The following is a 14,722-nucleotide window of genomic DNA, read 5'->3' on the forward strand; positions in this document are numbered from 1 at the left end:
TGCCCGAGGGGTCTCGGCTTTACAACTTTGCAGAGCAGCTACTTGGTCAGGGGCAAACACGTTTGCTAAATTCTACAAATTTGATACCCTGACTGAGGAGGACCTGGAGTTCTCTCATTCGGTGCTGCAGAGTCATCCGCACTCTCCCGCCCGTTTGGGAGCTTTGGTATAATCCCCATGGTCCTGACGGAGTCCCCAGCATCCACTAGGACGTTAGAGAAAATAAGATTTTACTTACCGATAAATCTATTTCTCATAGTCCGTAGTGGATGCTGGGCGCCCATCCCAAGTGCGGATTGTCTGCATTACTTGTACATAGTTATTGTTACAAAAAAATCGGGTTATTATTGTTGTGAGCCATCTTTTTTAGAGGCTACTTCATTGTTATCATACTGTTAACTGGGTTCAAATCACAAGTTGTACGGTGTGATTGGTGTGGCTGGTATGAGTCTTACCCGGGATTCAATATCCTTCCTTATTGTGTACGCTCGTCCGGGCACAGTATCCTAACTGAGGCTTGGAGGAGGGTCATAGGGGGAGGAGCCAGTACACACCATGTGATCCTAAAAGCTTGCTTTTGTGCCCTGTCTCCTGCGGAGCCGCTATTCCCCATGGTCCTGACGGAGTCCCCAGCATCCACTACGGACTATGAGAAATAGATTTATCGGTAAGTAAAATCTTATTATTTTTTTTTGTTATATTGAACAAAACGCCCACCGACCCATTCTGTATGCTAACTGAGGCTTATGGGCCATAAATTATGTCACGTGCACATGTGTTTGAAAGGCACAAAAGATTTAGTAACTGTCGTGAGGATGTCGAAGATGATGAACAATCCTGGAAGGCCTTGCTCATCAAATACAAATGAAAATGTGGAAGGGGAGTGACGTTAAAATGTACTTAATGTATTTAAACGTAAATGATAGCATCAGTCTCATTATTTAATAGCCACACCTCTCATATCTGATTAACCTCATGAATTATATGCTTTGATTCTAGGGTTGGGAAATAGGAAAATATTTGGTATCCAAATAAACTTCTAAAAACGGACTCCCTTGACCCAATGGGAAGTTACTCTATGGAATATGTTATATATTTAATATGTGTGTAAATATAATATTTTTTATGAAGTACTCATCTCTGATCTTGTAGTGATGTGTACGATTAGCATGATGTCAATTTTAAATTGCCATGTTGGATGTGGGTAGATACTTTACTGGCATTTTTTTTTTAAGTTATTTATTTATTTTTCATAGCGCAGTATAACAAAACTGTAATACACATTCACTGACGACAGGAGTCTGTACTGTATGTGCACAATGGTGAAAACAAGGATGAGGTATTTTGCAATAGGAGTACTCTGTAAAGTGAGCATTGTTGCTGTCCTGTAATTATCCGTAATGTGTGACCGAACATTGAATGAATTGCCCATTGTGAATACACTTGACATAGTTTCAGAAGGATAAAATGGCTGTTCCACTGCTCAAGTACAGCATTGTACCTACTGTGCAAAGAAAAATGTCCACCTTTGTGGTGTAGCAGAAGGTTAGCCCAAGCAGTGAGGGAGAGGAGGGAGTAATGAGAGGCACACCAGTGTGTCTCGTGTGGTTCTGTGCGGAAAGAAGATTGCAGCAATGAGATACAGATGACCTTCATGCAGACCATATTATACCGTGGAATCTGCAACACGTAAAGAGTGGTATATACATATGAATACACATGCTGTCTATTTGTACACTTGTATGATCTCACATTTGTATCTCTGTGATCTATACACACAAAACATATGTGCTTTCTAATACGTCTTTCTGTTATTGGTGTTAGGGATTTAGTAACCAGGGTGAACGTTCAGGGCTTTGCAGAGCAGGTGAAGAGCTGCAGAGTACTGATCCGGGAGACTATCCCATCTGGTCTATTTCTGGATCCATATCAGCTTTCCTCACTGCAGCAGCACAATCTAACAGAGGTATGAATGTAGGCTTCATGGGCCTCATATAGTTGTGATGCAAGTTCAACAAATGCAAATAAAAAAAAAATCATAGATGGAAATGACTGGCTGCTTTTATATGTAACCCGCAAATACTGGGCAGACGTATTTATACGCTGAGATTTACAGTTCAGTTATGATGCACATCCATCTCTAAATCTTTCTGCCCATTTTACATTCACCTCCTCTGCAGCACAACGTAGTTTTACCAAGGTAGTATGGTATGCCGGCGGCCGGGCTCCCGGCGACCAGCATACCGGCGCCGGGAGCCCGACCGCCGGCGTACCGACAGCGTGGAGAGCGCAAATGAGCCCCTTGCGGGCTCGCTGCGCTCGCCACGCTATTTTATTCTCCCTCAAGGGAGAAAATATGTCGGTATGCCGGCTGTCGGTATGCCGGCTGTCGGGATTCCGGCGCCGGGATCCCAACAGTCTGCATACTGAAGACCACCCCATGATTACACCTAGCTGGATTTACAATTACTCCTAACTCGCATGTGCCAAAGCAGTGGGTTTAAATCACGTATTCTTTCATCATTGGAGCTCTGTTGTGGACTACATTGATCTGTCTCTCTATAGGAACCTCAAGGGGCTAAAATAATAGAAAAGAAGTGGATTTATGTCAAAGCAGAGTGAAGGCGCTGGTAGCAAAGGGTTTGCAACTTATGTTATAGAACCTATTGATACAACAGGGAAAAAGGACCATTCTTCGGGTATATGACTGACTGATTAGTGTTCTATACTAGTACTAGTGTTCACTCTAGGAATCGCCGGATCCAGGGCGCCGGACTGCGGGGGGGCGTATGTGCGTGCGACCAAAAAAGGGGGCGTAACCACACAAAATAGGGGGCGTGGTCATTTAACATCACTGAAGTGGGCAGTGCGGCACACAGATGTTGTTACAGGGGGCGTGGGCGGCCGGCGCAGTCACTGTTGGGGGCGTGTCCAGCACCTACGGAGGTGCTGGGCTTCCCCCAAGCTCTCTCCCACAGCGTGAATGGATGCCGTGCGCATGCGCATGGCATCTTTACACGCTGGGAGGGCACAAAGCGGGCGCTATTTTAGCAGGGCGGATTTTGCTCTTAAAAAATCGGGCAGGGCGCGGCGCCCTGCTCAAACAGCCTAGCGTGAACACTAAAGTGAACACTGAAGTGTGGTCCTAGAAGGCTTACATAAAATAGCAGATCAGGGTTTACTTAGGTGACTGTGTGTTAAATACAGAAAGATTGCCTATGTGGTTACCTATATATTTCTTTATAAAAGAGCAGATACTGCCAGAATGCATTTATCTATTTCTGGGTCACAAACACTTGGTAGAGACTACCAGCAAGAAGTACCAGACTGAATCATGTAACCTATTGCTCCATAGAACAAGTGAGGACATGTTACATGGCTAATTTGTAACTACACAATAAAACGTCCCAGCTTTTCCATATATTGAAGTCTATGGGGGTGATGTACTGAGCCTTAGAGAGTGATAAAGCGGACAGAGATAAAGTACCAGCCAATCAGCTCCTAACTGCTATGGGACAGGCTGTGTTTGAAAAATGACAGGAGCTGATTGGTTGGTGGTCTAGCTCTCTCCACTTTTATCGCTCTCTGAGACTTAGTATATCTGCACTTTTTTTCCTTTATACAGGTTGTGTTGCTGTCATCAGTGGATGTAGAGGCTCCTGAATACCTCTCCACAGGAAATACTGCCCTGGTGTATGCAAAGCCAGACCAGTCATGTGACCACTGCTTCATCTCTACAGTTCCGGTACATGCCCGATACCACCGCCCATCAGCACAAGCCCATGACATATCACTTGTTCTCCAGAACCCTCAGTTGCTCATTTACTGCAGTGAAGGTAACTGAAAGTATTTTGCCTATACTATTCTGTGAGCCATTATGAATGAGTGAGGCACCAGTACATTTGTTTATAGTACTGTACAAAGCATAAAATCTCCCTTAACACCAACGAGTGATCTCCTCTATCAGTTATGAAGGTTACTATGGAAAACGTTTGTATACCCTGGAATTCTGTATCAGGAAACTTGCACCCCTAACAAGCTAATATTTTTCTGCAGGTTTGAAGATTAAAGTGGCATTAATATTAAGTAGAGATGAGCGGTTTGAATTTACTCTGTTATGTTCGAATTTAAAACATGGCATCTTATTGGTTGTCAGCGCTCACATGTTTTGAATAGCCATTACGATAAATCCGGATGAAACCGAATTTGCACTAGTTTGGTGAAATGAACTCTCTGATATTAAGTGCAAAGCTCAGCGAGGAGCGGTAGCTTGTAAAAGCTGCTGCTGTATAAACCTAGCCCTTAGTCTACCTAGGAAACCATGCTTTCGCTACTCCACTTGGTGGCTTCTGAACATAGGGGATGGTATTGTTTTATTTATAAAGTGCAGACATATTACAGCCCTGCACTTTGAGGTGATTTCTACAATGCACGATGGCCAATTTTGTTTCTTTTTCATCCACTAGGGGTCACTGGAGTACTCTTGGGATATGGACGGTTTCCGTAGGAACAGGGCACTGAATATTTAAATTTAGAACACTCCACCCCTCCATATCCCCGAGTACCTCAGTGTTTTTTCTGTGCTCGAAGTAGCAACAGGTCATTGTGGCTGGGTCCACGATTCTTTTGAATAATTTTTGTTTTAAGCTTTTCTTTTTTCATACACATCCCTTTCCCCCTTCCAAAAGGCAGGGTCAGGGATAGTGCAAGCTGCTAATAGCAGCTGTGGCGTGTCGGTCCTCACTGAATGAGCACCCTCACAGCCACACAGATCTCCTGCACAGGCTGGCCGGCGCTTGCAGAGAAGCCCCGTCAGAGCCTCACCAGAAGCAGCAGGAGTCACGGTATATATTTCCTGTCAAAGTAAAGGGGTAATATACCTCATAGAATGTCCTTGTCACCTACAGTATGTGGGAAGGACTATTAGACCTTTAAAAACTAGAATTTCTGAACACATGCGGAACGTGAGGAAAGGTTTGGAGACACACAACCTATCAAATCATTTCAAAGAGAAACATGAAAGTAACCCTGCAGGTATGAAAATCCTAGGCATCAAACAAGTATCACCCAATTGGAGAGGAGGGGACTTCACGAAATTAATTAATAAAGAGGAGTTAAAATGGATATATACATTAAAGACTCTAAAACCGCACGGCCTAAATGCAGACAATGAAGTGAGGGCAATTATTATGAGATAATTATCTGGCACCTAAATCAGAAATGAAATGCTGTTATTTACACTTTAAATCACTAGCTTCAGACAATCATAATCCCATTTGTATATATGTCTAAATGTATTTATTATTCATCCCATATTCATCTCAATTCAATTTCTGTTCACACCTAACCCCATATTGTCATCCATACCTATGTCCAATTTTATGCACCACAGCATTGTGTTATGCCCATTTACCCATATACTATCTAAATGCTTATAGATAGCCCATCCATATCACATGTACCAAACACGATCTTCTGCAACAGTAATCTTATTTTCCAGACTATTACAATATTTCCTACCTTAATGGTTTCTATTTATTCACACAATATCGTTTATTTTATGTCATAAATAATACATACCTATACTCATCTCCACCGCATCTCACTATCATTTTCATTTATTTTTAATTAATTGATTTATTTATTTATTTATCGTTATTCTTTTTAACATCAATTTAGAACTACATTTCATGTTCTTTAACTAATCTGTAATCGTGGTATATTCATTTTTGTTTTTGGTTTGTTACATTTTAATGTATTCCGTTTATTTGATACCTATTGTCATTATTTTGGTCCGTTCCCTATATAATCACATCATTAAATCCTGTCAGTTTGAAGAGACAACTTTGGCCACACACACCCCCACCCCTATGATGAGGTTTGATAGACACTTTGGACACCCCCCCCCCCCTCTGATGAGGTAACGAGTTTAGGGGGTTAAATAGCCCTCACCAAACATGGCTACCAAGGACACCCTGACGAAGACCCACATGGGTCAATACGCGTAGGAGCAATACAGATCCAGTGAACAACACAGTACTCTTCAACTTGTTAGCTGTATTATCCACTTCACACAGCCCAGCACCTCTGGCGTGCAGGTGACGCCGGAGGCGCACAGAGACCAGAACGGAGCTCGGAGTCACGTGACCGCAAGTCCTGACAACCAGGAAGGAGATTCAGCACCAGGAGACGGAGGACGCAAGGTGAAGCCGAGTGGAGACGGGCGTCTGGATACGATCAAAGGAGACTCAGGTAAAAGCTCTGTAAAAAGGGGGGAGTATACGGCGGACAGTCCCGTTTCGGGTCTCTAAGCCGGTGTTACTTTCCCCCTCAGAGACAGGATCGCGTCCCTCCGATCGGGCTGGTGGACGGCGCCTGTATAAACAGGCGTTTTTCCACCATTTCCCGACGGAGGTCAGACAGCGGCCAGTCCGGAGCCAATTATTACCAATCCCTCTGAGATTCCCCCCGTTCACCCACCGGGGGTATTCACCCTAACGCCGCTGGACTAAAGAATCCTACAAAGGACATTTGCCCACTATCACTGCTTGCAATAGACTTAATTTTAATACAGAGGAACGTTAATTCACCTTGGAACATACATCCAATCAGGACTGTGTGAAGGAATACAGTAATAGACAATTTATCCAACATCAAGTGCGTTAATAAGGAAGTGGGACGCCACGTTCCTTTCAAGCATAACACTTGGACATTACATTTGACCCCATGATATTTTGTGTATGCACGCATATACAAAGTATCTACAAAGAGCCCCCCCCCTTTTTTTGTTTTTGTCTTTGCTTGTTTTTATTTTAATTTTATTTTATAAGTTTTTTCAACATCGTTGTGTATCTTCCCTGCATCGATCAGTAATTTTCTTCTAGCATTTTTTTCTTCCTCTTTTTTCTCTCGTACTTATTTTTCATATCATTAAGAGTCAGCAAATTTGTTTTGCATGTACATTTTGTAGCTTATCTTGATTAGTTAATAAAACAAGTATATTACCAAACATTGCAAACTCATATACTTTCCAGGCGCAGTTCAAAACTCCTTTTTGTCATTGTATTGTGAGGTTAGGGGTTCAGCCTCATCTGCAATCTTGCTGCCATAACCAATACCCAAGGAAGGTGAGCGCAGGATATAACCATAATTGTATAGGAGTCACGGTATGTTGAACGGGGCGGTCAGCTCCCGCTGCCGCCCCGCTGTGTGGGGATATTGTTACTGACGCCGGGATCCCTCTGCAGACGCCCGCCGCCGGCTCCGGCCGACGCCGCTGCTCCGGCCCCCACCGCTGCACGGCCGCTCACAGCGCTTCAAGACGCGCTCCCCGCTCTCAGTCACTGCTCGTCCCGCTACCCGGCTCCCGCTGGCGGCCCCACACGCTGCGCTGCCCGCCCGCTCTGCTTCCGAAACGGAGCATGCAGGGGGGAGGGGGGGCATTACAGCACGGTGATTATGAAACAACAGGGTTATTTACACAGAGGGGGCAATACAGCGGCATGAGAGGGTAAACCTGCAGCAACAGCAGTATGCTAGGCTGCAGGGTGATTTACACAGGATTTCATATAAATGGCACTTTAACCTGCACTGTGATTATATGTGTGAGCATGGCAGCCATTGTTAACCATGCTTCCTGTGTCTTCCTGCTGTGATTCCAGAACGTTCCAGTACTACATCTCTACTCCACCGGAGGCGCAGGGGTGTTAGTGGGAATTTGGGATCGCATTTCATAGTACTGGCCACGTGTACACTTGGCCAGATATATATATAGAGACACCTTAGTACTATTTTACTGAGTCGTGCAAGTGTCTGTTTTGGTGTATTGTATTGTCTGTCGCCATAATGAGTAAGGCACCAGCAAAAACTAAAAAGCATAATTGCAAAGTCTGTGGCAGTGTGTTACTGGATGGATCTACCACATGTACGGTATGTTTTGTGGATTCGGTTCCGAATAAAAATTCTGCTCCGGTTTTAAAGCCAATTTCCTCCCCGGACCCTCCTTGGGAAATGCTAGCCAATGTACTGGCTGGGTTGCAATCAGAATTGACCGCCGCTCGACAGGAGCGGGAAACGGCAAGATCTGAGTCTAGGGTGAGACCGCCAGAACTACCGGAGGTGTCTCAGCCTTGCGAAAGATCCAAATCCATTTTGGGTAGACGGGATAAATTTCATATGTCTTATGATTTACCAGTTTCTGCTATGTTGCATTCTGACGATTCCATGCCAGACCTCACGGCACAAGATGAGGGTGAGGAGGGCGAAGTGGAGTCAGATAGTGAGGATTTTAACAGCTCAGGTATTGATAATCTCATCAGAGCGGTGCGTCAGTCTCTGAAGTTTACAGAAACTGAGGAGCCTCTCACAAATGATCAGGTCGTATTTACTAAACGACAAAGAACTCCAATAAGTTTTCCTGTGTCGGAGTCTCTTAACAAGATGTTAGTAGAAACATGACAGACTCCAGATAAACGGTTTTCTATACCTCGCAGATTTAAGTCTAGTTACCCGTTTCCAGACTCTGTGACATGTACATGGGAGAATCCACCAAGCTTACAAAGAAATTAACCATACCAGTGCCAGCGGCTACTACGCTTAAAGACCCTTCAGATCGCAAAATAGAAACTATGCTAAAGTCCATGTATGTAGCAGCAGGAGGGCTGCTGAGACCTGGCTTGGTTGGTATCTGGGTCACTAAGGCGCTCATAGTATGGATAACACTGCCCTACATGACGAACACCTTATACTTCTTGCTGATCAAATGTGTGAGGCTGCGGAGTATCTCTGTACAGCTTCTACTGACGTCTGTCAGCTCACTTCTCGTATTTCATCGTCGCTAGTTACGGCACGACGAGCACTCTGGCTGTGTTCTTGGCAAGCGGAGGCAGAGGTCAAACGAGGTATAGAGGCGTCACCTTACGATGGCAAGAAGTTGTTTGGTCCTGAATTGGACACATGGATTTCTGAGGCTACGGGAGGAAAGTCGGTTTTCTTACCATTGCCTCCACCGGTACCAAGAAGGAGGTACTCTGGACCTTCGTTCAAATCCTTTAGACCTCAGTCCTTTCGAGGACGTGGCAGAGCAACAGCCACGCCTGGTAGACGTGGACGTGGTTTCCAACAAACCAACACAAGTCGTCTGGACGCTAAGGTTACCGACAAGCCAGTGGCATGACGGGCTACCAGCCCATCTCGGTTCTCCGATTGTGGGAGCACGCCTTCAGACGTTCCAGTTGGCGTGGTTCCAGACATCCGCGGATGGGTGGATCCGCAATTTAGTGTTAAAAGGTTACAAAATAGAGTTCGATAGTCTTCCGCCACTGCGGTTTTCAAGACAGGATTGCCTCTGTCGGACGACAAGAGGGCGGTTCTGCAAATTGCCATTCAGTCCCTACTGGATTCAGCAGTTTTGATTCCGGTCCCTGTACACCAACAGGGTCAGGGTTATTATTCCAGTCTGTTTGTGGTACCGAAGCCGGATGGCTCAGTCAGACCAATATTGAACTTTAAAGGGTCTCAATCGGTACGTAACTTACTATAGATTCAAGATGGAATCTCTGCGCTCAGTGATTGCAAATTTAGAGCCAAGGGAGTTCATGATTGCGCAAGATCTCAAGAATGCGTACTTACACATTCCGTTTTGGCAGCCTCATCAGAGGTTCTTGCGGTTTGCAATACGCCACAACCATTAACAGTTTCAGGCTCTACCGTTTGGCATCTCGTCAGCGCCTCGGGTATTCACCAAGGTGATGTCTGTGATGAGAGCTCATCTCAGATCCCTGGCAGTGACAATCGTTTCGTACTTAGAAGATGCTCCTCCAACTTGCGCTGCTAACGTACACCACGGTTGGAGTGTCAACTTCAAGAAATCGCATCTATTTCCGTCTCAACGACTTCAATTCCTAGGTATGATTCTCGATACGGTAAATCAAAGAATTTACCTACTACAACAGAAAGTACAGATTATTCGCCATCTGGTACAATTAGTGCTCAAGCCACGCACACTCTCGGTACATTTGTGTATTCGCCTAATAGGAACAATGGTGGTGGCTTTCGAAGCGCTTCAGTTCGGAAGATTTCACTCGCGTCCTTTTCAACAGCATGTGCGCGCACAGTGGTCGGCCTCGCATCTGCAGAGGATCACGACAGATTGCTGTCTATAAATGTCCTGGAACTCCGCGCAATTTACAATGCACTACGACAAGCAGTACACATGCTTCGCTCTCAGACTGTCCAAGTGCAGTCAGACAACGCGACGGCAGTCGCATTCATCAACAACCAAGGAGGAACGAGAAGCCGCATGGCAATGCGGGAAGTAGCTCGAATCCTCAATTGGCCAGAATACCACCAGGTGATATTGTCGGCAGGGTTCATTCCGGGAGTGGACAACTGGGAGGCGGATTATCTCAGTCGTCGGGATTTTCATCCAGGAGAATGGGCATTGAATCCAGAGGTGTTTCACATGTTGGTCCACAGGTGGGGTTACCCTCAGGTGGATCGTGTATCTGTTTCCACCGTTTCCGCTGCTCTCTCGGTTGCTAAAACGGATCAAAAGAGAGTCCGTCACACTAGTGGTGCCTCATTAGTCTCGGAGAGCTTGGTTCTCGGATCTCCGCGGACTACTCGCATAAGATCCTTGCCCGCTCCTACTACGTCCAGACCTGTTACAACAGGGTCCGTTCTTTTACCCCGATTTAGCGCGGCTGCGTTTGACGGGGTGGCTGTTGAGACCGCACTCTTAAGAAGAGAGGGCATTCCAGTATCGGTTATACCAACCATGTTACGAGCTAGGAAGCCGGTTACGGCAGCTCATTATTACAGAATTTGGCATGCCTATATAGGTTGGTGTGAAGTTCGGAGGTTTCCGACATCATCTTTCAAGTTATCCCGTCTTTTGTTATTTCTACAGACGGGGTTAGATGGAGGACTGCGTTTATCTACACTAAAGGTGCAGGTATCTGCTTTGTCAATTTACTTTCAAAAATGATTGGCTCTATTGCCGTCGGTACATACTTTTCTGCAAGGTGTCCTCAGAGTACAGCCTCCATTCTTTCCACCTACAGCGCCATGGGACTTGAATCTGGTTTTAGATTTTTTAGAGTCTTCATATTTTGAATCCTTACAACAAGTGGATATAAAGTTTCTCACTTGGAAAACAATTTTTCTTCTAGCCTTAGCTTCGGCAAGGCGTGTTTCAGATTTGGGTGCCTTGTCATGCAAGCCACCGTATTTGGTGTTTCAAGATGACAGAGCGGAACTTCGGACGAATCCCGTTTTCTTACCAAAGGTAGCGTCATCTTTTCACATCAATCAACCAATAGTAGTTCCTGTGTTAACAGCACATTCTGGAACTCTGGATGTGGTACGCGCATTACGCGTTTATGTATCCCGAACGTCTACAGTTCGTAAGACGGATACGTTGTTTGTTTTCTATGATGCTGCCACAATGGGTTGGCCAGCTTCTAAGCAGACCTTATCCAGATGGATAAAACGGACTATACGTCAGGCTTACCTTAATGCTAGGTTACAGCCGCCTACATCAGTAACAGCTCATCCCACACATTCTGTGGGAACTTCATGGGCAGTTGGTCGTAGAGCTTCTACGACGCAGCTTTGCCGTGTGGCTACATGGTCTTCAGTGCACACGTTTGTGCGCTTTTACAAGTTTGATACGTTTTGCGGCATCAGCATCTAGCTTTGGCCGCCTAGTGTTACAGGTGTCAAACAGCTCTCCCGCCCACGGGGGAAGCTTTGGTACGTCCCAAGAGTACTCTAGTGACCCCTAGTGGATGAAAAGGAAAATAGGATTTTGGTACTTACCAGGTAAATCCTTTTCTTTGAATCCATAGGGGGCACTGGACGCCCACCCAGAGCAGTTTTACCTGGTTTGTAGTAAGCTCAGGGGATCTTATGGTAACACCTTTTCACCGACTGGTTCAAATTATCAAGTTCTATCGGTTATGGTGTCAACTGTTTAGTTGTCCGTAACGTTATGTGTCAACTTCGTTGTTATCCGTTATGTTATATGTAATACTCCATTGTCAACCTCTCTATAGTTCCTGTTCGGCTCAGAAAAAAACCACTGAGGTACTCGGGGATATGGAGGGGTGGAGTATTCTAAATTTAAATATTCAGTGCCCTGTTCCTACGGAAACCGTCCATATCCCAAGAGTACTCCAGTGCCCCCTATGGATTCAAAGAAAAGGATTTACCTGGTAAGTACCAAAATCCTATTTTTTAGGTGCTTTTAATTTCACATTGGGGCGGGACACCTATGCAGGATCACCCATCAGGAGCATGAGTTAAACATATGACAATGAGAAAAAAAGACATTGTGCCTGATTCAGAGGTAGACTAATGTCAGCCCTTCCCCTGTGCACCAGCGTTGTGGCGGAGAGTACAAGCGCTGAGATCCCATTTTTTCTTTCCGTGGACAGTGTCACTTTTCCGGTGGATCTCAACATGCCACCATTGAACCATCACTTGTGACACCTTATTGGCTGTTCAGTGGTTTCATCTAGAATTTGTCTAAACATGGCCGCTGTGGATCTGTGTTTGGCAATGCAGCCATGTTCACTGACAAGTCTACAGCACCCCTATAACATGTACACTTCTGGACACCGGGAACGCTCATGGTTGTCTGCCACCAGCTGTATTGCAAGTGATTCCTTATGCAACAGTCGTGTCTGATTCCTGACTGTCAGGATAGCACAGGTGCCGTAGGGGTTTGCTGGACTTTTTCCACGAATGCTCACGTAGTAAATTTGTCAGCTGGGGAATCATCGGCTCTGCGTCCACCCTGGAATCAGGCTTATTAACATATGACTCTCCAGAGACAAAATAGGTATTTCTGCCCATTTTGGTGTATGTGGGGTTACGCTGATAATTACATTGCTGCATGAAATTTCACTTGTTAGATGGAAATACGCTTTGCATAAACCCTATAAAGTTTTCACGTGGCTGTATACACTGCACTTTATCAGGGCCCCAGTGTGTCATCATATGTAATGATATGTCAATAGACAGGAGAGTATCCATTCATAATGATGGTAAATAGAGCTTTTCTCCATGATAGATGAATATGACTATGTAGGTATTGTCACACTGTTCCTTACCTGTGGCTGACATCAGTTAGAACCAGGAGGAATAGTGTAAAATATTAAGATCCTTTCTAGGACCTGATTCAGAGTTGCATGCAGATGCAGTGCACACTCGGAAATATATGAGGATCTCCACCCATATTCAGAGTTGGTTGTATCTATGCGACTGCAGCGCCCCTATCCATCTGAGTTGTGAAAGCAGTCACCATCACTGTCAGCGAATTTGCACCAGCCAAGATATCTGTCTGAAATCAGATGGACCTCTTTACGTTCAACTATAAGTAGCTGGTATTCCTGTCTCCATGCCCACCACAGATGGACCTCTGTACGTTTATCTATGAGTAGCTGGTATTCCTGTCTCCATGCCCACCACAGATGGACCTCTGTACGTTTATCTATGAGTAGCTGGTATTCCTGTCTCCATGCCGACCACAGATGGACCTCTGTACGTTCATCTATGAGTAGCTGGTATTCCTGTCTCCATGCCCACCACAGATGGACCTCTGTACGTTTATCTATGAGTAGCTGGTATTCCTGTCTCCATGCCGACCACAGATGGACCTCTGTACGTTTATCTATGAGTAGCTGGTATTCCTGTCTCCATGCCCACCACAGATGGACCTCTGTACGTTTATCTATGAGTAGCTGGTATTCCTGTCTCCATGCCCACCACAGATGGACCTCTGTACGTTTATCTATGAGTAGCTGGTATTCCTGTCTCCATGCCCACCACAGATGGACCTCTGTACGTTTATCTATGAGTAGCTGGTATTCCTGTCTCCATGCCCACCACAGATGGACCTCTGTACGTTCATCTATGAGTAGCTGGTATTCCTGTCTCCATGCCCACCTCAGATGGACCTCTGTACGTTCATCTATGAGTAGCTGGTATTCCTGTCTCCATGCCCACCTCAGATGGACCTCTGTACGTTTATCTATGAGTAGCTGGAATTCCGGTCTCCATGCCCACCACAGATGGACCTCTGTACGTTTATCTATGAGTAGCTGGTATTCCGGTCTCCATGCCCACCACAGATGGACCTCTGTACGTTTATCTATGAGTAGCTGGTATTCCGGTCTCCATGCCCACCACAGATGGACCTCTGTACGTTTATCTATGAGTAGCTGGTATTCCTGTCTCCATGCCCACCACAGATGGACCTCTGTATGTTTATCTATGAGTAGCTGGTATTCCTGTCTCCATGCCCACCACAGATGGACCTCTGTACGTTTATCTATGAGTAGCTGGTATTCCGGTCTCCATGCCCACCACAGATGGACCTCTGTACGTTTATCTATGAGTAGCTGGTATTCCGGTCTCCATGCCCACCACAGATGGACCTCTGTACGTTTATCTATGAGTAGCTGGTATTCCGGTCTCCATGCCCACCACAGATGGACCTCTGTACGTTTATCTATGAGTAGCTGGTATTCCGGTCTCCATGCCCACCACAGATGGACCTCTGTACGTTTATCTATGAGTAGCTGGTATTCCTGTCTCCATGCCCACCACAGATGGACCTCTGTACGTTCATCTATGAGTAGCTGGTATTCCTGTCTCCATGCCCACCACAGATGGACCTCTGTACGTTCATCTATGAGTAGCTGGTATTCCTGTCTCC

The 14,722-nt window shown here is 45.5% G+C and overlaps 1 protein-coding gene across 1 annotated transcript in view; it reads left to right on the forward strand.

Annotated features, from left to right (window-relative positions):
- PIGX (phosphatidylinositol glycan anchor biosynthesis class X) overlaps positions 1–14,722 on the forward strand; it is a 108,703-nt gene that overhangs the window by 15,341 nt on the left and 78,640 nt on the right. Inside the window, exons 4-5 of the mRNA XM_063919249.1 lie at positions 1,825–1,966; positions 3,626–3,836. Of these exons, the coding sequence (XP_063775319.1) occupies positions 1,825–1,966; positions 3,626–3,836 (353 nt within the window). The remainder of the gene's footprint in view (positions 1–1,824; positions 1,967–3,625; positions 3,837–14,722) is intronic.

This window comes from Pseudophryne corroboree, chromosome 4, assembly GCF_028390025.1.
Source record: "Pseudophryne corroboree isolate aPseCor3 chromosome 4, aPseCor3.hap2, whole genome shotgun sequence".
NCBI lineage: Eukaryota > Metazoa > Chordata > Amphibia > Anura > Myobatrachidae > Pseudophryne > Pseudophryne corroboree.